This window comes from Microcebus murinus, chromosome 17 (assembly GCF_040939455.1).
Source record: "Microcebus murinus isolate Inina chromosome 17, M.murinus_Inina_mat1.0, whole genome shotgun sequence".
In the NCBI taxonomy this organism is placed as follows: domain Eukaryota; kingdom Metazoa; phylum Chordata; class Mammalia; order Primates; family Cheirogaleidae; genus Microcebus; species Microcebus murinus.
The window spans coordinates 46,278,829-46,306,501 of NC_134120.1; the positions used below are offsets into that span (position 1 = coordinate 46,278,829).

General features: G+C 37.8%; 1 protein-coding gene across 6 annotated transcripts in view; it reads left to right on the forward strand.

Moving 5' to 3' along the window:
• ESCO1 (establishment of sister chromatid cohesion N-acetyltransferase 1) overlaps positions 1–27,673 on the forward strand; it is a 78,473-nt gene that overhangs the window by 43,752 nt on the left and 7,048 nt on the right. For 3 of the 6 annotated variants that reach the window (XM_075993606.1, XM_012745987.2, XM_012745988.3), the window contains 3 exons: positions 14,923–15,012; positions 18,974–19,117; positions 21,639–21,826. In XM_075993606.1, the coding sequence (XP_075849721.1) occupies positions 14,923–15,012; positions 18,974–19,117; positions 21,639–21,826 (422 nt within the window). Of the gene's footprint in view, positions 1–14,227; positions 14,352–14,922; positions 15,013–18,973; positions 19,118–21,638; positions 21,827–27,673 lie in introns of those variants that run through there. The other 3 variants (XR_012912800.1, XR_012912799.1, XM_075993607.1) reach the window with 3 other exon arrangements.

The window sequence follows — 27,673 nt, forward strand, 5'->3', positions numbered from 1 at the left end:
ATTTTTAAAAGGTTAAAATAATATTTAAATTAGATAGTCATAGTAGAAATTGATGCCCACAGATTCTGTTTTTTGTTGACTGAAATGCTTGTTATTTCTTTACCTTGTCTTTTATTTCTTCTTTAGTTTGGGTAGTGAGAAATAGGTAATTTCTTTATTCTTTCATTTTACCTCATGTGCCTCATTGACACCATTCAGGGACATTAATTTTATCTGACTTACTGGAAATTATTTAGGAAGGAGCCTCTTACTGCTTCAGGGTCAGCCTGGAGTCTAGTTTAGATTTAGGAATTACTTAAGTTTCCTTCAGGAAGTAAAAGTACTATTCTTTAAAAGTGTGAAGAGAAAGCAGGAGTTCTCCACTGGTTCATTGAGCCATGTTGCCAGGCCAGAAACCTGTCAGGAATTCAACTATATTTTGAGCTTTCAATAATGCAGAAGAGGAATAATTTTTTCTGAGATGCTCCTCAACTTAACCCTTTGCACTTGGATGTCGAGTGTGACTTTACACGGTTAGCAAAAATTATAAAGATTAAAATTGCTCTTTGAATGTATCAATAATTTGAAATATAAAAAAATCCAAATAAATAAGTTTGTATGAAAAGAAACTCCAGTTTTTTTATTCTATTGCCATGCTTTGTAAAATCTGGGGTATTTAAAAAATTAAATCCCGAGTAGAATAAAGGACTCGAGAAAAAAGGAAGCGAGTGTAAAGGGTTAATCCCTTTTTTCTGTATCATCCCTCCTACACTTCCTCGACTTAATTCACATCTGACTCAGTAATAGTGTGAAGGACACTACTCTTAGGGTTACATGATATGCCCTTGTCTTCAACTTTAGGAACAAAGTCACAGAAATGAAAAATTAGCAATGAAAGATTTAAGTAACCATTAAAGCGATGAATCATTTAATTAAATTTAAATTTTTAACAGTATTTAATTAAATATTAAATTAGATTTTCAATTTAGAAGTGATTATTACTTTGAAAAAGCAGTGATCAGAAGAGGGGTCTGTTTTCATAGAAAAGAATTAAGACTTGATTTATAAAAATGGACATAAGTCATCTGTTATTGGTAACATGATACAACTAAAGTAAGAGAAAGCTTAACATCTTTCTGGGGAATAATGAATAGATCTTTTTGACTGAATCAGGATTTTTGTTGGTAAGACTATAAAAATACAACAGTCAAGTTAGGCTGTGATACTTTGGTTTATTCTTTCTTTCTTTTTTTTTTTTTTTTATATATATATATCAGTTGGCCAATTAATTTCTTTCTATTTATAGTAGAGACGGGGTCTCGCTCTTGCTCTGGCTGGTTTTGAACTCCTGACCTTGAGCAATCCGCCCGCCTCGGCCTCCCAAGAGCTAGGATTACAGGCGTGAGCCACAGCGCCCGGCCTATTCTTTCTGTTCTTTTAGGTGTTTTTTGTGTTTTTTTTTTTTTTGAGACAAGGTCTTACTCTCTTGCCCAGGCTAGAGTACCATGGCATCAGCCTAGCTCACAGCAATAGCTCACAGCCTAGCTCAAGCAATTCTTCTGCCTCAGCCTCCTGAGTAGCTGGGACTACAGGCATGTGCCACCATGCCCAGCTAATTTTAAAAAATAGAAAAAATTAGGCCAGGCGCGGTGGCTCACGCCTGTAATCCTAGCACTCTGGGAGGCCAAGGCGGGCAGATTACTCGAGGTCAGGAGTTCGAAACCAGCCTGAGCAAGATCGAGACCCTGTCTCTACTATAAATAGAAAGAAATTAATTGGCCAACTAATATATATAGAAAAAATTAGCTGGGCATGGTGGCGCATGCTTGTAGTCCCAGCTACTCGGGAGGCTGAGGCAGGAGGATGGCTTGAGCCCAGGAGTTTGAGGTTGAGCTAGGTTGAGGTGAGCTAGGCTGACGCCACGGCACTCACTCTAGCCTGGGCAACAAAGCAAGACTCTGTCTCAAAAAAAAAAAAAAAAAATTAGAAAAAATTAGCCGAGTGTGGTGGTACACGCCTGTAGTCTCAAGTATTTGGGAGGCTGAGGCAGGAGTATCACTTGAGCCCAGATATTTGAAGTTGTAGTGAGCTATAATGATGCCACTGCACTCTAGCCCAGGTAATAGAGTGAAACCCTGTCTCAAAAAAATAAATAAATGAAGTCTTGGGAATGGGAAAAGAGTCTAAAGCAAAGTATTCGTGGCCCTTAGAACTGTATTCTGGCATCATAGTGAATAGGGAACAGGTCTGTTTGTATGAGGGATCCAAAGCCATGTCAGGGAATTTGGTCCAAGTTTCATTGAGTTTCCTTGCTTAAAGCAAAGGCTGTAATACCTTGTATAGAGAATTGAAAAATAATCAGAAACTGGTGAGAATTGGAGGAAAGATTACCAAACTTTCTATATCTGAAGCTTCCAGGTTTCTATTTCTCTTTGTCTGACCCTGATTTTTTATTTTTCTACTTCATTGTATGTTATCTTACTCCATTGTAGTGTATAAATACAGAATGGAAGCAGCATTTCCAAATCTTAGAAAGTATCTTGCTTTGGGTTGGAGGGCCATGTGATGGAGGAAAAATGCCTTCAGTATGAATGTTAAATGCCACACATTTCTATAATTTAAGAAGAGTTCCCAAACTCTGGGGGAGGCAGAGGAGAACCTGTAATTTATCTACTGTCAAATAAAAATCTTTCCAACTTGTTCTTTTTCATTTTTCACTGGTCCAGAAATGATACTACCACGTACTTAATATCCTCAAACTGAAAACTTAAGAATAATCTTTTAGTTTTCTTTTTATTGCACTCCTTATACTCTGTTAGTAAATCTCACCTTCAGAATAGATACCCAATCCTCCCACTTCTATCATTTCCATTGCTACCATTCTAAAACCAAGCTGCCGTTATTTCTTCCCTGGACCAGTGCTTTCCTAATTGGTCTCACATCTCCTATTTTTGTTTTCCTACAGTCCATTCTTAATGGTATCCATAGTGGTCATTTAAAATCTTAAATTAATTATGTCTTCTATTGAAAATTCTCCAGCGAATTCTCATTACATTCAGAATAACATCCAGGCTACTTACTATAGCATCAAGGCCTCAGATACTCCAGCATCTCTGATCTCATCTAACACTCTTTCCCTTACTTGTTATACTCCACTAATAGCTCTTTTTTTGTTTGTTTGTTTGTTTGGTTTTGTTTTGAGACAGAGTTTCACTCTGTTTCCTGGGTTATAGTGCCATGGCATCAGCCTAGCTCACAGCAACCTCAAACTCCTGGGCCCAGGTTATCCTCCTGCCTCAGCCTCCCTAGTACCTGGGACTACAGGCATGCGCCACCATGCCTGGCTAATTTTTCTATATACTATTAGTTGTCCAGCTAATTTCTTACTATTGTTTTTAGTAGAGACAGGGTCTGACTCTTGCTCAGGCTGGTCTTGAAGTCCTGATCTCAAGCGATCCTCCCGCCTCAGCCTCCCAGACTGCCAGGATTACAGGTGTGAGCCACCACGCCCGGCCTTAGCTCTTCTTTCTATTCCTAAAACAGACCAAGTACCAGTACTTTCTATTCTTATTTCTTCCTAGATTATTCTTATCTCAGATCTTTATACACTGACTCTTTTGATTTAGGTTGTCAAACTAAATAACAAATGGAGAGGGTCTCTTTAAAAGAAAATGATATTTATTTGAGAAGAAGGCATTGCAGTGGAAATATGTGTGCCATAGTACACAATGTGCATATTCAGGGAGGTAAAGGAATACAAAGGTTTTTAAAGGAAAAACTGAAGAGGATTAATTATGTAGTTCTTTTTTTTTTTTTTTTTTGAGACAGAGTCTCGCTTTGTTGTCCAGGCTAGAGTGAGTGCCGTGGCGTCAGCCTAGCTCACAGCAACCTCAAACTCCTGGGCTCGAGTGATCCTTCTGCCTCAGCCTCCCGAGTAGCTGGGACTACAGGCATGTGCCACCATGCCTGGCTAATTTATATATATATATATCAGTTGGCCAATTAATTTCTTTCTATTTATAGTAGAGACGGGGTCTCGCTCTTGCTCAGGCTGGTTTTGAACTCCTGACCTTGAGCAATCCGCCCGCCTCAGCCTCCCAAGAGCTAGGATTACAGGCGTGAGCCACAGCGCCCGGCCATGTAGTTCTTTTGAGATAATTATCCTTGGTTACAAGGATCAATGACAAGGTGCCATCAGTTTGAGGTGGGACAGGCAGTTGTTGGGCAGATGTCCTTGCAGAACTATTTTTTGTGCAGTGATTTCTGTGCGAAGTTGTGGTTTTTGCAGTCTTTTGTGATAGTTCTTCTTATCAGGCATTTGTGCATGAGAACTCTCTCTTTATGGCCTATCCTGGCTCCATTTTTCGGAGTTTTTCGTTTTTTTGTTTGTTTGTTTGTTTGTTTTTTTTATTTTTAACATGAGTGATTCCATTTTAATTCTGACAATTTTCCCAGGTCTTACAGCATATATCATCCTCTTAGGATGCCCTCCTGACACCCAGTACAAAATAGCTCTTCTATATTGGCTTTATTTTCTTTAGATCACTTACCATGCTCTGAAAGTTTGTTGTGTGTGTGTGTGCCCCTTGCTGGAGTAGTAGCTTTGTCACAGTAGAGACCTTGGTAGTCTGTTTATTACACTAAAAAATGCCTGCTGATGAGCTTAGATTCAATAACATTGAATTTAGATGCTAAAGTAATCTTCATTTAGAAAAATAGAGTAATTTAACTTTTTAAAAATTAATATGTAACAAGTCATTATACCAGTGGTTTTTCTTCAGTTTGTATTTAAGAATTCCTATAAAAGATAGATATTTACATATATACATATGTATATATGTAATATATATGTATATATATAATATACATATATATCTTTTTTTTTGTTAAGAGATGGGGTCTTGCTCTCTTGCTTAGGCTAGAGTGCAGTAGTTCACTGCAACCTTGAACTCCTGGGCTCAAGTGATCCTCTGGCCTCAGCCTGCTGAGTAGCTGGGACTATAGGTGCTTGCCACCACACTTAGCCAATTTTTAAAATTTTCTGTAGAGACATGGTCTCACTATGTTGCCCAGGCTGGTCTTGAATTCTTGGCCTCAAGCAATCCTCCTGCCTCTGCCTCCCAAGGTACTGGGATTACATGTGGGAGCCACTGCCTCTGGCCAGATATTTTAATCTATATATGAAAATAATCCTGTAATCAGGATGTACATCTTTTATTTATTTTATTAAAACCAAAGTGGGACATTTTTTAATTGTTAAAAAAGAAAAAGTATCATTCACTCTAATAACTGCAAACATTGTACTCTAATTATATAGAAGCCATTGAGCTGGCTTAGGATGTACATCTTTTAGAGTTTCAAATTTCCCTGCTAAAATTTTTTATACATCATTTGTTCATCTTTTCCTTTAAAATTTTTAACAAACTTGATAAAAGCAATTTTTTTTTTTAATTTTTATTTTTCTTTTTTCTTTTTTTTTTTTTTTTGAGACAGAGTCTCGCTTTGTTGTCCAGGCTAGAGTGAGTGCCGTGGCGTCAGCCTAGCTCACAGCAACCTCAAACTCCTGGGCTCAAGTGATCCTGCTGCCTCAGCCTCCCGAGTAGCTGGGACTACAGGCATGCGCCACCATGCCCGGCTAATTTTTTGTATATATATTTTTAGTTGGTCAATTAATTTCTTTCTATTTTTGGTAGAGACGGGGTCTCGCTCAGGCTGGTTTCGAACTCCTGACCTTGAGCGATCCGCCCGCCTCGGCCTCCCAAAGTGCTAGGATTACAGGCGTGAGCCACCGCGCCCGGCCGATAAAAGCAATTTTAAAAGTTCTTTTCTGCTAATTCTTTTTTTTTTTTTTTTTGAGACAGAGTCTCTGTTGCCTGGGCTAGAGTGCTGTGGCATTAGCCTAGCTCACAGCAACCTCCAACTCCTGGACTCAAGTAATCCTCCTGCCTCAGCCTCCCAAGTAGCTGGGACTACAGGCATGTGCCACCATGCCCGGCTAATTTTTTCTATATATTTTTAGTTGGCCAATTAATTTATTTCTATTTTGTTTTAGTAGAAATGGGGGGGGTCTCACTCTTGCTCAGGTGGGTTTCTCTCTTGCTCAGGTGGGTTTTGCTCTTGCTCAGGCTGGTCTCAGAACTCCTGAACTCACACGATCTGCCTGTCTAGGCCTCCCAGAGTCCTAGGATTACAGGCGTGAGCCACCACGCCTGGCCTCACCCAGATCTTATATTAGAGTTCACTCTTGGTGGTGATGTTTATGTGTGTTGATAAATGTATAATGACATATATTTACCTTTATAGTATGGTACAGTGTGGTTTCACTATGCTAAATTCTCTGTGCTTCGCCTATTTATTCCTCTCTTCCCCCTTAACCTCTAGCAACCCCTGATCTTTTTACTATCTCCATAGTTTTACCTTTTCCAGAATGTCGTACAATTAGAATCATATAGTATATAGCCTTTTCAGATTGTCTTGTTTCACTTAGTAAGATGCATTTAAACTTCCCCCAAGTCTTTTTTATGTCTTGATAACTTTTCTTTTTAGTGCTGCATGATATTCCATTGTCTAGATATATCATAGTTTATTTACCTACTGAAGGACATCCTGGTTGCTTCCAAATTTGGCAATTATGAATAAAGTTGTTATAAACATCTGTGTGTAGGTTTTTTACATGAACATAAAGTTTTCAACTTCTTTGGTTAAATACCAAGGAATCTGATTGCTGAGTCATATGGTAAGATTGTGTTTAGTAGGAAACTGCCAGGCTGGGTCCAGTGGCTCATGCCTGTAATCCTAGTACTCTGAGAGGCCGAGGTGGGGAGATCGCTTGAGGTCAGGAGTTCGAGACCAGCCCAAGCACGAGCCAGACCCTGTCTCTACTAAAAATAGAAATAATTAGCTGGGAACTACTGAGAACAGAAAAAAGTAGCTGGGTGCAGTGGTGCTCACATGTAGTCCCAGCTGCTGGAGAGGCTGAGGCAAGAAGAGGATTTCTTGAATCAAGAATTGGAGGTTGCTGTGAGCTAGGCTGACAACCATGGCACTCTACCTGGGGCAACAGAGTGAGACTCTGTCTCAAAAAAAAAAAAGAAACTGCCAGACTGTCTTCCAGAGTTACTGCATCATTTTTCATTCTTTCCAATGAGAATTAGTCTTGCTCCACATCCTTGCCAGCATTTAGTGTCATCAGGATTTTGCTTTGTTGTCCATCTTGGAGTGCAGTAGCACAATCATAGCTCACCATAACCTTGAACTTCTGGGCTCAAGCAGTCTTCCTGGCTCAGCCTCCTAAGTAGCTAGGACTATATAGGTGTATGCCACCATGTCTGGCTGTTTTTTTTTAAGTTTTTGTAGAGATGGGGTATCACTGTGTTCCCCAGGTTCTTCTCAAACTCCTGGCCTCAAGCAATCTTGGCACATCAGTCTTCCAAAGTGCTGGGATTACAGGTGTGAGCCACCGTGCCCGCAACAAAGTGAGACTCTGTCTCTAAAAAATAAAATAAAATAAATTAAATAAAACCAGCTGCTTAGGATATTTAAGTATATTAACGTTTTTATTGTTCCATTTTATTAAAATAGAAAAAATAGGAAACACAGATAAGCTAAAGGGAAAAAATTTAAATCACTATGCCATTACTCAGATAACCCCTGTTTATATTTTGGTGACTTAAACTATGCATAAATATTGACATTTAAAATCCATTTCAACAAATTATTTATTTCAAGAGTTTACAATCTATTTCTCTTACGCAGTTTTTGTGCAGTTTTTTATGTGTTCTGTCTGGGGTATTAAATAGATCATGCCACTGAATGTAGAATGAGTTAATTTTAATCTTTGATTTCTAAAGCCTTAATATTTTAAAAATAGATGGTGTTTAAAATATATTTCGACATAACAAGTACAATTGCCAGCGAAATAAAATGTCTATTTTTAAATTTCTTTAGTAAAATTTTTATTTTTAAGTAAAATTTTTATTGAAATACAACATGTAAAGAAAAGTACAGTAATAATGCATACACAGCTTAATGGTGTATTTTCACAAAGTGAACACACCTGTGTAATTAGAAGCAACATTACTAGCAACCCCAGAGCTCCTTTGTGCTCCTTTTGCAGTTACTACTTTTCCCCACTTCAGGTCTAACTGGTATGCTGACTAGATTTGTTTTGCATTTATTTTTTGCTTCTAAATAAATGGTACTTGAGCAAGCCTTGGGCCATTTTTGATGATAGGTGATTTTAATTTTCCAAAATAAAAAGTTTAATACAACACACACACAGAGTAATGAAAACCTCCATGTACCTATCATCCATCTTCAAGAATTATCAGTCTCCTCCTGAAAAAAAAAAAATCATCCATTCATGGACAGTCAATCTAGCCTTCTCAATTATTTTGAAGTAAACTCAGGCATTATATTATTATTTGGTAGGTATTTATTTTTCTTTCTCTCTCTCTCTCTCTTTTTTTTTTTTTTAGAGATGAGATCTCACTTTGTTACCCAGGCTAGAGTGCAGTGGCATGATCTTAGTTCACTGTAACCTTGAACTCCTGGGCTCAAGCGATCCTCCTGCCCCAGTATCCTAAAGTGCTAGGATTACAGGTGTGAGCTGCCGTGCCTAACCAGTATTTCTAAATATCTATTTCTTAAAGATGAAGATTACTTTTTTAAAAACATAAAAATGCTTTAAAGAAATAACCTCACCTTTAAGAAATTAACTATTTTCTTAATATCGAATTTTCTACCAGGAATCAAAACTTCCCGAACATCTCATAATTTTCTATGTTCATTTGTTGAATTAAGGTTCATATATTGCATTGGTTCATATATCTCTCAAGTCTCTTCTAATTTAAAGGTTCTTCAGGTATCTCTTTTTTCCCCCTTGCAATATTATTTGTTGATTTTTTTAAAAAGATGGTTGTCAGTATTATTTTTTCAGGCGTTTTTTCAAATGTGTATTCTCATTCAACCTTTTCTTTTTTAATTTTAATTTTAATTTTATTTTAGTGTATTATGGGGGTACAAGTGTTAAGGTTACTTATATTGCCCATGTCCCCCCCACCCCCCTTGAGTAAGAGCTTCAAGCATGTTCATCCCCCAAACGTTGCACTTCTTACTCATTGTGGTTGTATATACCCGTCCCTTCCTCCCCCCTCCCACCCTCCCGACACCCAATAAATGTTACTCCTATATGTCCACTTAGGTGTTGAGCCGTTAATACCAATTTGCTGGTGAGTACGTGTGGTGCTGGTTTTTTCCATTCTTGAGATACTTAGTAGAATGGGTTCCAGCTGTATCCAGGAATATACAAGAGGTGCTATATCACTGTTGTTTCTTAAAGCTGAGTAGTACTCCATGGTATACATATACCACATTTTATTAATCCACTCATGAATTGATGGGCACTTGGGTTGTTTCCATAGCTTTGCAGTTGTGAATTGTGCTGCTATAAACATTTGAGTGCAGGTGTCTTTTTCATAAAGTGACTTTTGATCTTTTGGGTAGATGCCCAGTAGTGGAATTGCTGGATCAAATGGTAGATCTACTCGTATCTCTTTGAGGTATCTCCATATTGCTTTCCACAGAGGTTGAATTAGTTTGCAGTCCCACTAGCAGTGTAGGAGTGTTCCTTTCTCTCCGCATCCACGCCAGCATTTGTTGTTTGGGGACTTTTTGATAAAGGCCATTCTCACTGGAGTTAAGTGATATCTCATTGTGGTTTTGATTTGCATTTCCCTTATGATTAGAGATGTTGAACATTTTTTCATATGTTTGTTGGCAATTATTCTGTGTTCTTTTGAGAAGTTTCTATTCATGTCCTTTGCCCATTTTTTGATAGCGTTGTTTGATTTTTTTCTGGCTGATTTTCCTGAGTTCTAAATAGATTCTAGTTATCAGCCCTTTGTCAGATGTGTAGCTTGCAAAAATTTTCTCCCATTCTGTGGGTTGTCTGTTTGCTGTCTTGACAGTTTCTTTGGGTGTGCAGAAGCTTTTTAATTTCATTAGGTCCCATTTGTTTATTTTTGTTGCTGTTGTGATTACCTTTGGGGTCTTCTTCATAAATTCTTTGCCTAGGCCAATGTCCTTGGAGGTTAGATGTGTTTCCTGAAGGCAGCAGATACTTGGCTTTTGTTTTTTTATCCATTCAGCCAGCCTATGTCTCTTGAGTGGGGAGTTCAAGCCATTCACATTTATTGAGATAACTGATAGGTCGGGAAGATATCTGTTCATTATGTTGGGTTGAACTTTGTTGCTTTGTTTTCTCTCTTGAGCCATTGTAGTGTCTGGGCTTTGATCTTTAGCTTTGAGTAGATTTACATTCGTGAGTGTTTATTGTGCTGATCTGTGGGTAACACTATTTTGAGTACTTCTTGAAGGGCTGGTCTTGTCTTGGTGAATTCCCTCAGTCTTTGCTTATCTGAGAATGTCTTGATTTCTTCTTCATATACAAAACTTAGTTTTGCAGGGAATAAGATCCCAGTCTCTCCTTGCTTGTAAAGTTTCAGTAGAGAAGTCTGATGTTATTCGAATTGGCTTTTCCTTGTATGTTCCTTGCTTCTTTCGTCTTACAGCTCTTAGAAGGGCCTCTTTAGTTGATATTTTGGTCAGTCTGATGACTGCATGTCGTGACGACTTCCTGTTTGCATTGAATCTCCCAGGGGTCCTCTGAGCTTCTTGAACTTGTATATGGAGATTTTTAGCAAGGCCTGGGAAATTTTCCTCTATTATATCTTCAAACAGCTTGTCCAACCCTTAAGTGTTTTCTTTTTCCCCTCCTGGCAACCCTGTGACCCTCACATTAGGTTTCTTCACATAATCCCATATCTCTTGTAGGCTTTGCTCTTTTCTCTTGTTTCTCTGCTCTATCTCTGTGACTGACTTATTTAATTGGAAGGTGTTATCTTCAATCTCTGAGATTCTTTCTTCTGTTTGATCTACCCTGTTCTTGAGGCTTTCCACTGAATTTTGTAGTTCCCTGAATTGATTCTTCATTTTCAGGAGTTCGGTTAAACTTTTTTTCATTGTATCGATTTCTTTAGTGAACTTTTGTTCTAGGTCCTGGAGGCTTTTTGTGGTTTCTTTGTGTTGGTTATTGAGTTGTTCTTGCAAGTCGTTGAATTTTCTTATGATCCACATTCGGAATTCCTCTTCTGTCATTTTGGTTGCCTGATTTTGGTTGGTGTCCGTTTCTAAGGGGCTAGTGCTTCTCTTTAGGGATGTGGTTTCCATTTGGTTCTTTATATTTCCAGAGTTCCTTCACTGATTTCTTCCCATGTCAATCAGTTGTTGTTTCTTTCCTTTAGGTTTTTGTTTGGGTATTCACATACCTTGTTTAGTTTCTGAGCCAGTAGGTGGTGTCTGTAGGTGAGGTTCGACCACTCCCTGTATAATGAGTCAGTAGGTGCCGTGAAGAAGGTGTGCAGGGTGTCCTCCTTGTCAGTAGGTGGTACTTGCTTGGAGGAACAGGCCACGCTGTATTTTTTGGTTCCTGTGACCAGCTCTTGTTCCCCTGGAGAGGCACTCTAGTGCCTCAGATGGTTGGTGGGGCCCTGGGACTTCCAGGTGTGTCCCTCTCTCCCTTTCAGTCATCATTCAACCTTTTCTGAAAGTGATTAGTATGATTTTAAAATTGGAGTATAATTCACGTACAATTAAATGCGCAGATCTTAAGTGTTTGGTTGATGAGTTTTGACAGTTGTATCCATCAGTGTATCCACCACCCAGTGCATTTTGTTTTCAACTGTAATTTTTTTTGATAGAAAAAGAGGATAAATTGAGTGCATATTATTGTGCTAGGTGCTATGATGAACTTTTTATAGTGTTTTCTCATTTAGCTTCTTGGTAGTTTTGTGTTATAGTTTTCACATGCATTTTGTAGATAAGGAAAACCAAGATTTAGAGAGGTTAGCCTCTAAAGTTTAGAGTATCTATAATAGGAAGGAGAAAAGAATGCTCATTGCTTGCTATTAGGAATATAAAGCTTTCTGCTTTTCAGTAGCCAGATGGATGAATTAAGAAAAAATTGGGTTTTGGAAAATATTGCTTGCTAGCTGAGGGATATGCATAACATGTTAGAGTTAAAGGTGAGAAGTGTATATGCACTTCATTGGAATCTATATCTTTGGAAAAAAGTTGTGGCTGTTTGGTTATTCTTCTATTTATTTATTTATTTTTTACTGATCGACAGTTTTCATATGGTTATTCTTCTAAATTGAATGCACCCTTCCCTGAACCCTCAACCTCTGCCTCCCAATTTATCTTAAAATTGTTTTCCTGTCCTGTTACTGATACCAGATCAATTTTAAGCAACAGATGGACTTCACATCCTCTAAATTCTCTAAAGTCGGAAGAGTCATATGGTTATTGAGACCAGCAAAGTGTCGAGGGCAATCAAGGCATATATATGTCTTGAGTATGACAGACATTAGTCAACTTGGTTCTTTCATTTTGCTTTGTTTGTGATTTGAATTTATTGTTGTGTTTAACTTTTGAAATGCTTTATTGGTTGACTGTTTTTTCAGACCAGTGCATATTGATCTTAGTTTGATACTATTAGGAAGGAAAAACGGAAGTTACTGGCTGGGAGTTACTGAGTGGCTACTTTGTGAGCAGTCATCTTAAATACAGCCCTCTTAACTACCAAGTGATGGAGGTGATGATAGCCATTTTATAGATGGCTTAGATCAGGAAACATAATCAGATTTTCCTAAGGCTATACATCTAGTAACTACCAAGAACAGGAACTAAACCTGAACTTTTACTCTAGAATTATTAACAAGTTTTCACTAAAATCTGCAGTATTCACGAAAGTTAGAAATCTAAGCAGTAGGGCTGGGCTCAGTGACTCATGCCTGTAATCCTAGCACTTTGGAAGGCTGAGGCAGGAGGATCATTTGAGGCTTGAGTTGGAGATCAGCCTGAACAACACAATGAGACCGCATCTCTACAAAAAATATAAAAATTATGAAGTGTAGTGGCACATACCTGTGGTCCTAACTACTTGGGAGGCTGAGGTAGGGGGAGCCCTTGAGCCTAGGAATTTGAGGCTGCAGTGAGCTATGATAAAGCTACTGCACACTAACCTGGGTGGCAGAGTGAGACCCTGTCTCCCCCCAAAAAAGAAACCTAAGCAGTAGTAATTCTCCCTTTCACAGTTTCTGCTTCTTAGATATAAAAGTCTTTTATTTAGTATGTGAAAAAACAGAATAGTATTTAAAACATAAAACGATATCACATAAATTATATCCAATTGTGATAAAATTTTCCATATAAACATGCAAGTCTCATGTTGTTTCAAGAGAAAGTTTTATACTAAAAAGTTAGTAAAGCAAAATAGTTTGCATAATGCCTGTGGTATTATAATATTTTGACATGAGAGCAGTATTATTGATTGAAAGCAATTAATAAGAAAATAGTTTATGGAGTTGTCTTTAGATAATTTAGTTCATGAAGTATGGCTTTCTTATAACTAGAGATTTCTTAAATTTCTAGTTCTTCATTGAATTTGTACGATTTTTCAAAGTGAAAATTCTCCATTTTCATTTTATAGAAAATATTCATTTGAAAGCTTTTTTGAAAGTAACATTAATACAGATTTGTTTTTAAAGAAGTGATATCTTTTATGCCTTTTAAAATTGTTTATCTGTATTCAGATCTGTACATGATTCAGATTTAGCTTTTTATTTGAAAAAAGGTCTTTTATGACTGTTGTTTCTGCTCATTTTCAAATCTTGAGAATATTTTACCAATCATAATTTAATCATCTGAATTTTACTTTTCTGTTGGATGGTCTATTCTGTAAATTTTGGATTTTAAATATTTTAATTGAAATTGTTACACATTTCAATTAAATGTGTAACTTACTAGAATTTTTGTCTCCAACTAAGATCCTGGCCCCCTCCCCCCCAAAATTTCTACATTGTTCAAGAAAAACCAACCTCCTTTCAGACTTGCCATAGTATATTAGAAAAATGTAGTTACCATTTTCTTGGTTTCATCAAGCTTTTGTGTTCTTAGAAGAAACACATATCAGCAAAAAAGATGATAGTTTTGCTTACTAGAAGTACAAATTGCTTCTGGAAATGCCTTTTAAAATAAAGTTGATTGGGTAAGACAACTGGAACAACTAGTTAAGCTCATTCCTTCTGTACTTATTTTTGAACTTCAAAGCTCCTAGTTTTAACCTCTGGTTCAGTCCCATCTTACTAGATTTAAGTGGCTTTTGTTTTGTTTTGTTTTTTTCATGCAGGTTCTGCTCATTAATCACCACGAGTGTGGATCTGAAGAAGAGTTTATTACCTCTCTTTTTTTGAGTATGTTTAACTTCAGATACACACAACGTAGCCTCTCCTTCCCTATTAGATTCTTAGAAGGTAGTTATATTTTTTATAGTATCCTTCTTGTGGCTTTCATAGTTTTATCAATAAGCATAAACACTATTCCTTTCATACTGGGCTACTGCATGCAAATCAGTTCATTTAAAAAACCTCCTGGAGGTCTTTGGCATGCCAGACATAAAACTATGAGTGTGTGTTTGTGGAGGTAACCATGTTCCAAGGAAATTTAAGAGTTTAATTCTTTTATCAAGAATCTTCAAGAGAGTTACCCATTAGGTTCTGGGAATCACTGACTTTAAGGGGCTTGCTTTTGTGTGTGGTTTTCAAAATTAATTTAAAATGGGAAATTATAAAGTACAAAATATTCTTGTGGTATTACATATATATCTCTGAATAAGTAGTAGTGAGAAATTAGCTTGCATTGTGCCTATTATATACTTAACAAAATAGCTGATTTATCATGCATCATTAAGCATTCATGAGCATATATTTTCATGTTTGTAATTTTTAGACAAGTTGATGTGCTATTTTTCTTGTACATGAATGTGATGAATAAAATATGGATAAAATTTATCCTTTTTTAAAAAATATATATATATATATCTAGGGCTGGAAAAAAGAAAGAATTCTGGCTGAATACCCTGATGGCAGGATAATAATGGTTCTTCCTGAAGACCCAAAGTATGCCCTGAAAAAGGTAAATTGCCAGTGGAATTTCATATATAATGGATAATATTTTGCAGCTAATTTTAAGAGGATAACACATTGCTGGCATAGTACATTTAAACACCAATTCTGAAAACAAAAAGTAAACATTTAAAGACTACAACGCAGTTGTTTATTCTAAACTTTGTAGTGTGTCCAGAATATGAATTTTAAATGAATTTATTACTGTCCAGTATTATCAGTAATTTGAGTGATAAAATAGAAGGCATGCTAGTTAATGAATAATGCCAAGTAAGTTGATTTCAAGAATCAGAATTAAAATTAAAAGTTGAATTATAATAATTTATAAAATTAAAAATAAAATGCAAAATTTCATTCTAAGAGTAAATTTCTAAATAAAAGAAGGGGATTTAGCTCAAGGTAAATGGTAAACCTAAACTTAAACATGTATAATAATACTGTTAAGAGATGAAAAGATATATTTCGATTTATAAATACACTGTAGAAAACATAAGGAAATGTTCATCTTTCCTATTGTGAGCTGGGTCTTAGTCCAACTTGCATTCCATACTTTGAGGATTCAGAGAATTTACTGTGTTGAGAAATGACCCAGAGAGATCATGAAGCCTGGAATCATTTTGTCATATAGGGTATCTCAAGCATCAGGAACCATAGATAAACTTACTTTTTTTTTTTTTTTTTTTTTTTTTTGAGACAAGAGTCTCACTTTGTTGCCCAGACTAGAGTGAGTGCCGAGGTGTCAGCCTAGCTCACAGCAACCTCAAACTCCTGGGCTCAAGCAATCCTGCTGCCTCAGCCTCCCGAGTGGCTGGGACTACAGGCATGCGCCACCATACCCAGCTGATTTTTTTCTATATATATTAGTTGGCCAATTAATTTTTTTTTATTTATAGTAGAGACGGGGTCTCACTCTTGCTCAGGCTGTTTTTGAACTCCTGACGTCGAGCAATCTGCCCGCCTCGGCCTCCCAGAGTGCTAGGATTACAGGCGTGAGCCACTGCGCCCGGCCTGATAAACTTACTTTTAAATAAAATGTTAATTATATTTTCAAATAATATATTCAGTATATTTTCCCTCAACCTCTGGTTGCTTTCTTAAAAGTACCATAATTTAAGCAATGGTTAAAAGTACCATAATTTAAGCAACGGTTCCAATTGTTTATCTGGAAAACTTAAATAATTATATTAGAGTATGTCCAAAATATCTGAAACACAAGGAAAATAGTTTATTTATGGTACATTTTTTAGGTTAAATAAGCCTCTTTAAACTGAGAAATATTTCACTGAAAATGAAGTTGAAGGAAAATACTTCATACTTATCATTTGAAAATGTAGCCAACATTCTGTTTAAAATACAAATTTGTCTTGTGGCTCCTGACTTCTAAGATACCCTATATATCTGAAGGGACAATCTTAGATACCCAAACAGTCCCTGCCTAGTAATATACTATAGACTTTAGAGACATGTAAACATGCCCAGCCTGGCTAGTGTTTGCAACATTGATCCTTGTATAAAAATATATATGTGTTGAATTAATGTTGGTTAGTGATTGACTACAGTTGGCCTGGGAACAATGCTGGGGTTAGGGGTACTACCCCCCAAGTCAAAAATCTGCATATAACTTTTTAAAAAATTATTATTATTTTTTTGTAGAAATGGGGTCTCATTACATTGCTCAGACTAGTCTTAAACTCCTAGCATGAAGTGTTCCTCCCCCTTGACCTCCCAAAGTACTGGGATCACAGGTGTGAGTCACTGTGGCTGGCCAAATCTGCATACAACTTTTGACTCCCTAAAAAGTTTCCTAATAGCCTACTGTTGACTGGAAGCCTTAACAATAATAGAAACAGTTGATTAACACATAAATAGACTAGTATCTCCCTATATTTTATGTATTCATGATGTACCTAACTTAAAAATTTTTTTTTTTTTTTTGGAGACAGAGTCTCACTTTTGTTGCCCTGGCTAGAGTGAGTGCCGTGGCGTCAGCCTAGCTCACAGCAACCTCAAACTCCTGGGCTCAAGCGATCCTCCTGCCTCAGTCTCCCGAGTAGCTGGGACTACAGGCATGTGCCACCACGCCCGGCTAATTTTTTGTATATATATATTTTTAGTTGGTCAGTTAATTTCTTTCTATTTTTTTAGTAGAGACGGGGTCTCGCTCAGGATGGTTTCGAACTCCCAACCTCGAGCAATCCGCCTGCCTCGGCCTCCCAGAGTGCTCGGATTACAGGCGTGAGCCACCACGCCCGGCAAAAATTTTTTTTTTGATATTTCTAGGCTACATGGTTCATATGTGAGTTTTTTCAAATTGCTGCAAATCTCCAAAAAGATTTTTAATATATTGAAAAAAACCTGCATATATGTGGACCGACCCACACAGTTCAAACCTGTGTTTTTCAAAGGTTAACTTAAATGAAAATTACACTATGGAATTTTTGGATTTCAGCTATTATCATTCAGAAATACACAGTGGGAACTTTGGTATACTACCATATGTGGCAGCCAGACTTTTCTTACTAAGAATCCTCACTAAATGCTAGTTTTATCATTTTAGTTTCTCAGAGCAAAATTTTGGTAATCTACAATTCTATGTATTACTCTTAGTAGCCCATAATAGGTTAAAAATTAAAATCTAGGGAATTGTAACTCATTTGCCTTTAGGAAATGAATCAGGAGTTCTAGGATACTGTCTCAGGATTAGGAGGACTTGAGTTTTCATCACTCAATAGGCAGTGTGCTATGTGGTCTTTTGCATGCCAGCAGTATGAACACTTCACCCTCTTAGGGGCTATTTGCATTTTAAACTCTGTAACACAAATAAATGTTTATTAGACTAATATTTGCAGTATTTTTTTTATTGCAGTATTTTTTAATTAGGGAAGGGACTAATGTTTGAATGCCTACAAAGGTCTTAACTATAAAAAGTTTGAACTTACCATGTTTGACCTTGATCAGTTCTAAGAGATAAACTGGAAACACAGTTTGACGCCTTGATAACATTTTGGGTTCAAATCCCCTTGCTCCTTGATTTTTCTAGATGTCTAATATCTGACATGGGAAAATTATTAACCTTTGAGTTTTACTTCTTCCCTATATAAGGTGAACCATAAACCTCCAAGATATGTGGGGTTTAAATGAGATAATATTCATAAAGTGCTTTGTATAATGTCTGGCCGATAAATGGTTGATAGGAAATAAACAGGAGTTTGTTTCCTCTTTGCTCACTTCTATTTTACCAATGGCAGTACTATTTAAGGCTTGGAAAGAAAGGTGGCTTGCCTGGCTAAGATTCCAGTGAAGTTCTCTCCAATCTACAAATTGAATGCTTCTAATAAGAAGCCTTGCCGGGCGCGGTGGCTCACGCCTGTAATCCTAGCTCTTGGGAGGCTGAGGCGGGCGGATTGCTCAAGGTCAGGAGTTCAAAACCAGCCTGAGCAAGAGCGAGACCCCGTCTCTACTATAAATAGAAAGAAATTAATTGGCCAACTGATATATATATATAAAAAAAATTAGCCAGGCATGGTGGCACATGCCTGTAGTCCCAGCTACTCGGGAGGCTGAGGCAGAAGGATCGCTCGAGCCCAGGAGTTTGAGGTTGCTGTGAGCTAGGCTGACGCCACGGCACTCACTCTAGCCTGGGCAACAAAGTGAGACTCTGTCTCAAAAAAAAAAAAAGAAGCCTTAATATTTTTTTTTAACCTATTATAGTGGTTTTCACCCCTCTGTTCCCTAGTCTGCTGGGCTTGGCATTAGTCTCCAGTTCTTCCCTCATTTTAGAAAGTGGCCCACAGGGTTTAAAAAGCAGTTATTGATCAACAGAGTCATTCAAAAGAACTCTTTAGAGGATGTCCTGTTTGGAATAATTTACTCAGCTTACTGAACTGAAATAGTATGTTTTTATATATCTATATATATATACACACATATGCAGTGTTTTCCTTGTTAAAAATTTGTTCTTTATTTGGCAGGTTGACGAGATTAGAGAGATGGTTGATAATGATTTAGGTTTTCAACAGGCTCCACTAATGTGCTATTCCAGAACTAAAACACTTCTCTTTATTTCTAATGACAAAAAAGTAGTTGGCTGCTTAATCGCAGAACATATCCAATGGGTAAGTGATTTTTTAAAGAGTGCTCTTAAGTAGTTTGATGTTTAATGAGTTTACTGTGTAATCTTGAATAATGTATTCCTGATAAATTTGTCTATATTTTATGTAAGGAAGAGTGTGAATGCAAAAATTCATGTGTGTGATTCTTTACAATAGTGGAATTGTATTTTTACATGAGAATTAGTTTCTCAAGTCAGTAAGGTAAAAATTCTATAGAATCAGAGTACTGTTAAAGTTTATTTAGGAAGTTTCCATGATGGATATAAATGTAATGTCTTTTCTGGTTGGTCCCACCAGCACTGAAATAAATCAAGGGTAGACAAACTGGAGTGGGCAAAATATGGCCCATTTTTATAAATAAAATTTTATTGTAACACAGCCATGCCCATTTGCTCACATACTTGTTTATGGCTCCTTTCCTACTAGAAAGGCGGTGTTGAATAGTTGCAACAGAAACCAAGTGAGCTGCAATGCTATCTGTGCCTTTATAGAAAAGCTAACACCTGGAATTGATTAGTTCTTTGGATGAACCCTAGATGAGTAGTTGCCTTGTGTTCAGAAGCCAAATTATACAAAAACAATAGAATCATAGTAAAGGATATGTTTACATTACAGGTATTATGTAGTAAATGAGAGCAACATAAGAGAACAGAAGCTTCTGGACTCTCTAATTATGCTCCGTTTGAGGCATACCTAAGTTGTGTCTTTTTTTTTCAGCCAAGTTCTTGCTTATGAATTCAGTATACATTGTATATGACTACTGTTTATTGGTATCTTTTCATATATTAATAGCTGCCTGCAAATTTTATGCTTTATCATAAAAATTTCTAATAAAGTAAAAAGTCAAAATAAGTCTGCATGAATTTATTTCTATATGTTAAGCTGCATGTTTTAAAAATTTAGCCAGGCGCCCCATACTTGTAGTCTCAGCTGCTGGGAAGCTGAGGCAGGAGGACCGCTTAAGCCCAAGAGTTCAAGGCTTTAGGGCACTATGTGCCTGTGAATAGCCACTGCACTCCAGCCTGGGCAATATAGTGAGACCTCATCTCTTAAAAAATAAATGAATAGAAATTCAACTTGAAACTTTATAGTTCTTATGGATCTTGTTATATTAATAACAAGATTGATCTAAATAAATAGCCAATAAGGTAGTTTGGGGATATTTATTTGATATAAAATGACTAACTCATGGAAGTTTGCCATACTGAGAATGAATTGATTTTACATAGCGCAAACTGTTACGTTTTTTTAATTTCCATTCCATCTGGTTCAAAAATGACTTGTAGCAGTATTTAGACTAGAAGGTAGCTATGTAATGTTTGTTTGGGTTGTTTTTGCTAACTCTTAATTGTGTTGTCTAATTGCTTTTAAGTTTTGTACCTTGTCCTATTACAAGGCTAGTCACAGTCTTGGCAGATAGACTGGCAGAGGAGAGGTACGATTTTTACTTTCTTTTTTTTTTTTTTTATATATATATATCAGTTGTCCAATTAATTTCTTTCTATTTATAGTAGAGACGGGGTCTCGCTCTTGCTCAGGCTGGTTTTGAACTCCTGACCTTGAGCAATCCGCCCGCCTCGGCCTCCCAAGAGCTAGGATTACAGGCGTGAGCCACCGCGCCCGGCCTGATTTTTACTTTCTTTTCCTTTAAAGATTGGAGTATGGTGAAAGGGCCTTTTTAAATGTTTGATTTCTCTGCCATCCCTATTCCTAGTTCTTGCATAACTGTGAACTCTAGAACTATGGTGGCCATCAGAAATAGCTATTATTACTGCTGACTTTTTTTTTGAGAGTCTTCCTCTGTTGCCTGGGCTAGAGTGCTGTGGCATCAGCCTAGCTCACAGCAACCTCCAACTCCTGGGCTAAGTGATCCTCCTGCTTCAGCCTCCTGAGTAGCTGGGACTACAGGCACTCACCACCATGCCCATGCTAATTTTTTGTTTCTATTTTTAGTTTCCCAGCTAATTTTCTCTATTTTATTTTATTTTTTAGTAGAGACAGGGTCTTGCTCATTCTTAGGCTGATCTCAAACTCCTGACCTCAAGCGATACTCCCGCATCGGCCTCCCAGAGTGCTAGGATTACAGGCATGAGCCACCATGCCCGGCCACTGCTGAGTTCTTAACATGTACTTTTGCTGTTCCTTAGATTGCAGGAGGTGGAGAGAACTAATGTTTAGTTCCTATTATAGGCCACTCATGATGGCAAGGTGGTTTTTGTGTACTACCTTATGTAATCTCTCATAATGAGAGGTGATGCTTTACCCCTAATTTATAGATGAGGAACCCAAAGCTTAGAGAAACTGAGTGATTTTCTCTAATCATCGCTGACTAGTAAGTGAATTAGAACAGAACATAGATCGAGGTTTGTCTGTTTCCTAAAAATGAGAGTGAAAGCATAAGTGATCCCCATAATTTGTTAAGAAGCCAGACAAAAGTAGTGATCTCCCCAAGAAGATCAATACTAGACACTTGTTAATTAATAGTCTTACTGTAAAATTTTCCCTCCAATTTTGATACCTATAGGGCTACAGAGTTATAGAAGAGAAACTTCCAGCTATCAGGTCAGAAGAAGAAAAAGTCAGATTTGAAAGGCAAAAAGCCTGGTGCTGCTCAACATCGCCAGAGCCTGCAATCTGTGGAATCAGTCGAATATGGGTATTCAGCATGATGCGTCGGAAGAAAATTGCTTCTCGAATGATTGAATGCCTAAGGTACCTTGAATGTAATTGTTCAAATCATTTTCAGTAGTTTAGGATTTAGGCAGAGGTTTTTTTTTTTTTTTTTTTTTTTTTTTTTATTTCGGCATATTATGGGGGTACAGATTTTAAGGTTTCAATAAATGCCCATTTCCCCCCCTCCCCCCCAAAAGTCTGAGTCTCCATCATGACCATCCCCCAGATGGTGCACATCTCACTCATTATGTATGTATATACCCGCCCCCTCCCACCTGCCCAATACCCTATTACTGTAGTACCTATGTGTCCACTTAGGTGCTACTCAGTTAATACCAGTTTGCTGGAGAATATATCTGGTGCTTGTTTTTCCATTCTTGGAATACTTCACTTAGTAGTATGGGTTCCAGCTCTAACCAGGAAAATATAAGATGTGCTATATCACCATTGTTTCTTAGAGCTGAATAGTACTCCATGGTATACATATACCACATTTTATTAATCCATTCTTGGATTGATGGGCACTTGGGCTGTTTCCACAGCCTTGCGATTATGAATTGTGCTGCTATAAACATTCGAGTGCAGGTGTCTTTTTTGTAAGAGTGTCATTGGATCATTTGGGTAGATGCCCAGCAATGGGATTGCTGGATCAAATGGTAGATTCACTTGTATCGCTTTAAGGTATCTCCATATTGCTTTCCACAGAGGTTGAACTAGTTTGCAGTCCCACCAGCAGTGTAGGAGTGTTCCTCTCACTCCGCAACCACGCCAGCATTTATTGTTTGGAGATTTTTTGATAAAGGCCATTCTCACTGGGGTTAAGTGATATCTCATTGTGGTTTTGATTTGCATTTCCCTGATGATTAGAGATGTTGAGCATTTTTTCAAATGTTTGTTGGCCATTCTTCTGTCTTCTTTAGAAAAGTTTCTGTTCAAGTCCTTTGCCCACTTTTAATGGGGTTATTTGGTTTTTTCTTCCTGATTTTCGTGAGTTCTAAGTATATTCTAGTTATCAGTCCCTTATCGGATGCATAGGATGCAAAAATTTTCTCCCATTCTGTAGGTTGTCTGTTTACTTTCATGACTATTTCTTTGGCTGTGCAGAAGGTTTGTAGTTTGATCATGTCCCATTTATTTATTTTTGTTGCTGCTGTGATTGCCTTTGGGGACTTCTTCATAAACTCTTTGCCCAGGCCGATGTCTAGGAGAGTGTTTCCAACTTTTTCCTCTAGAGTTCTAATAGTTTCATACCTTAGGTTTAAGTCTGTTATCCAGCGTGAGTTGGTTTTTGTGAGAGGTGAAAGGTGTGGGTCCTGTTTTAGCCTTTTACAGGTGGCTATCCAGTTTTCCCAGCACCATTTATTTAAAAGGGATTCTTTTCCCCAGCGTATGTTTTTGTCTGCTTTGTCAAAGATTAGATGGCTGTATGAGGATGGTTTTATATCAGGATTCTCACCTCTGTTCCTCTGGTCAATATTCCTATTTTTGTGTCAATACCATATTGATTTAATTACTATAGCTTTGTAGTATAGTTTGATATCTGGCATATTAATGCCTCCCATTTTGTTTTTGTTGCCTAGAATTGCTCTTGATATTTGGGGTCTTCTTTGGTTCCATACGAAGCGTAAAATTATTTTTTCTATATCTGTGAAGAATGCTGATGGGATTTTAATAGGTATTGCATTGAATCTGTAGATCAGTTTGGGTAGTATAGACATTTTGATGATATTGAGTCTGCCGATCCACGAGCATGGTATGGATTTCCATCTGTTTACATCCTCTGCTATTTCCTTCCTCAGTGTTTCATAGTTCTCCCTGTAGAGGTCTTTTACGTCCTTGGTTAAGTATATTCCTAGGTACTTTAATTTCTTTGTTGCTATTGTGAAGGGAATTGTCTTTGATTTGGTTCTCAATTAGATTGTTGTTGGCGTATATGAATGCCTCTGATTTCTGTGTATTGATTTTGTATCCTGAGACTTTACTAAATTCATTGATCAGTTCCAGGAGTTTCTTGGTTGAATCCTTGGGGTTTTCTAGATACAATATCATATCATCAGCAAACAGTGAAAGTTTGATCTCTTCTGCCCCTATTTGGATACCTTTGATTCCATTTTCCTGTCTGATTGCTGTAGCCAAGACTTCCAGCACTATGTTGAACAGAAGTGGAGATAGTGGGCAGCCTTGTCTGTTTCCAGTTCTAAGTGGGAATGATTTCAATTTTTCCCCATTCAGTATGATGTTGGCTATGGGTCTGTCATATATGGCTTGTATCATTTTTAGGTATGTCCCTTCTATGCCTATTTTCTTAAGTGTTCGTATCATGAAAGGGTGTTGAATTTTGTCAAAAGCTTTTTCTGCATCTATTGAAAGAATCATGTGGTCTTTGTTTTTGCTTCTGTTTATGTGGTGAATTGCATTTATAGATTTACGTATGTTAAACCATCCCTGCATCCCTGGGATGAAGCCCACTTGGTCGTGGTGGATTATTTTTTTGATAAGTGTCTGGATTCGGTTAGCTAAGATTTTGTTGAAAATTTTTGCATGTATATTCATTAGGGATATTGGTCTGTAGTTTTCTTTTTTTGTTGCATCCTTTCCTGGTTTTGGTATCAGAGTAATATTTGCTTCATAAAAGGTGTCGGGGAGGTTTCCGTTCTTCTCGATGTTGTGGAATAGTTACTGCAAGATAGGTACTAGTTCTTCTTTGTAAGTGTGGCAAAATTCAGGTGTGAAGCCATCTGGACCGGGACTTTTCTTTTTAGGGAGATTTTTAATTGCTGTTTCTATTTCAGCTGTTGAGATTGGTCTGTTCAGGGAATCTATTTCTTCCTGGTTGAGCCTAGGGATGCTGTGTGTTTCTAGAAATTTGTCCATTTCCTCCACATTTTCCAGTTTGTGTGCATAAAGATTTTTATAGTATTCATAAATTGTATCTTGTATCTCTTTGGGATCAGTTGTGATATCTCCTTTTTTGTTCCTGATGGAGCTTATTAGAGATTTCTCTTTTCTGCTTTTCGTTAGCTTAGCCAATGGTGTGTCAATTTTGTTTATTTTTTCAAAGATCCAACTTTTTGTTCTATTAATCTCCTGAATAGCTTCCCTGTTTTCAATTTCGTTTAGTTCTGATTTGATCTTGTTGATTTCACTTCTTCTGCTGGGTTTGGGGTTGGTCTGTTCTTCTTTTTCCAGCTCGTTGAGTCGTTTCATTAGATTGTCTATTTGTGATCTTCTTGTCTTTTGGTTATAGGCATTTATGGAGATAAACTTTCCTCCCAGAACTGCTTTAGCTGTGTCCCAGAGGAGTTGATAACTTGTCTCTCCATTGTCGTTTTCTTCATAGAACTTTCTTATTTCCGTCTTGATTTCTTCATTTACGAAGTAATCATTTAGCAGGAGGTTGTTTAATTTCCACGTTTTTGTGTAGAAATGTGAGTTTCTGTTAGGGCTGATTTCTACTTTTATTCCACTGTGGTCTGAGAAGGTACATGGTATGATTTCTATTTTTTTAAATTTCTTGAGATTTTCTTTGTGTCCTAGGATATGGTCAATCTTAGAGAATGTCCCGTGAGCTGATGAGAAGAACGTATATTCAGTGGATTTTGGGTAGAATGTTCTGTAGATGTCTGTCAGACCCAATTGTTCTAGAGTTTTGTTTAAGTCCGTTATTTCTTTATTAATTTTCTGTTTGGAGGATCTGTCTCGTGCCGTCAGTGGGGTGTTGAAATCTCCGGCGATTATGGAGTTGCTATTAATCCATTTGCTTAGCTCCAGTAAGGTTTGCTTTATGAATCTGGGTGCACCTAAGTTGGGTGCATATATATTTAAAATTGTTATCTCTTCTTGTTGGACTGTGCCCTTCCCCATTATATAATGACCCTCTTTGTCTTTTACTACTTTTGTTGGTTTAAAAACTAAATCGTCTGAAATTAGAACTGCCACACCAGCCTTCTTTTGGCTTCTATTTGCTTGGAATATTGATCTCCACCCTTTTATTTTTAGTCTATATGCATCCTTGCAGGTTAGATGTGTTTCCTGAAGACAGCATATACTTGGCTTGTATTTTCTTATCCATTCAGCCAGCCTATGTCTCTTAAGTGGAGAGTTTTAAGCCATTCACATTTATTGAGAGAACGGATAGGTAAGGTAGATTACTGATCATTCTGTTGGGTTGGATGTTGTTGCTATGATTTCTGTCTTGAGCCATTGTAATATCTGGCCTTTAATATCTTTGGGTTTTGGTTGTTTTTATATTCGTGGGTTATTATTATGATGTTCTGTGCATAGCGCTGTTTTGAGTACTTCTTGTAGGGCTGGTCTTGTCTTGGTGAATTCTCTGAGCCTTTGCTTGTCTGAGAATGTTTTTATTTCTCCTTCATATATGAAGCTTAGTTTTGCAGGGAATAATATTCTAGGCTGGGCATTGTTTTGTTTCAAAAGAGTGAGAATGGGGCCCCAGTCTCTCCTTTCTTGTAAAGTCTCATTAGAGAAGTCTGATGTTATTCGAATTGGCTTTCCCTTGTATGTTACTTGCTTCTTTTGTCTTACAGCTCTTAAAAGGGCCTCTTTAGTTGATACTTTGGTCAGTCTGATGACTGCATGTCGTGACGTCTTCTTGTTTGCGTTGAATCTCCCAGGGGTCCTCTGAGCTTCTTGAACTTGTATATCAAGATTTTGAGCAAGGCCTGGGAAATTTTCCTCTATTATATCTTCAAACAGCTTGTCCAGCCCTTGAGTGTTGTCTTCTTCCCCTTCTGGTTAGCCTATGACCCTCACATTAGGTTTCTTCACATAATCCCACATCTCTTGTAGGCTTTGCTCTTTTCTCTTGTTTCTCTGCTCTATTTCTGTGACTGATTTATTTAATTGGAGGGTGTTATCTTCAATCTCTGAGATTCTTTCTTCTGTTTGATCTACCCTGTTCTTGAGACTTTCCACTGTATTTTGTAGTTCCTTGAATTGATTCTTCATTTCCAGGAGTTCGGTTACACTTTTCTTCATTGTGTCTATTTCTTTTCCCATATCCTGGAGGCTTTTTGTGGTTTCTTTGTGTTGGTTATTGAGTTGTTGTTGCAGCTGGGTGAGTGTTCTTAAGATCCACATACGAAATTCCTCTTCTGTCATATTGGTTGCCTGATTTCGGTTGTTGTCCGTTTCTAGGGGGCTGGCGCTCCTCTTTGGGGATGTGTTTTCCGTTTGGTTCTTCATATTTCCTGAGTTCTTTTGCTGATTTCTTCCCATGTCAATCAGTTGTTGTTTCTTTCCTTAAGTTATTGTTTGGGTATTCACACACCTTGTTTAGTTTCTGAGGCATTAGGTGGTGTCTGTGGGTGAAATTGGACCACTCCCTGTATATTGAGTCAGTGGGTGCCGTGGAAAGGCTGTGCAGGATGCTGTCCCTGTCAGTAGGTGGCGTTTGCTTGGAGGAACAGGCTATGCTGTTGATTTTGTGACCTGTTATCAGCTCTTGTTCTGGGCAGAGCTGGGTTGGGTAAGCCTGCCCTCAGGCAGTTAGCAGGGGTCAAAGTTCTGTCCTCTGCTTCCAGGGAAAGCTGTCAGGGCCGGGCTGGAATGGTCCCTCTCAGCCAGAAAGTCTGGGTGTGGGGGTGGGGCTGTCTGAGACCCGCAGTCTGGAGCGGGCCTCGCTTCTTTCCACCTTCCCCAACTCCGCAGCTACTCCTGAGTCTCTGCCAGCAGGCCAGATCACAAGCCACCAGGCCTCCCTGGACTGTGATGCCGGCAGGGAGGTTCCCTGCACAGGAACGCCACCTGGGTTGGGCACACAGCCTCCTCCTGGGAGGAGGGTTGCCCTCTAGGACGCGGATCTGCCCCTGGAGGCACACACACCTCAGTAGACTGTTCACGTATAACCCTTCTGTGCCCGGAGCA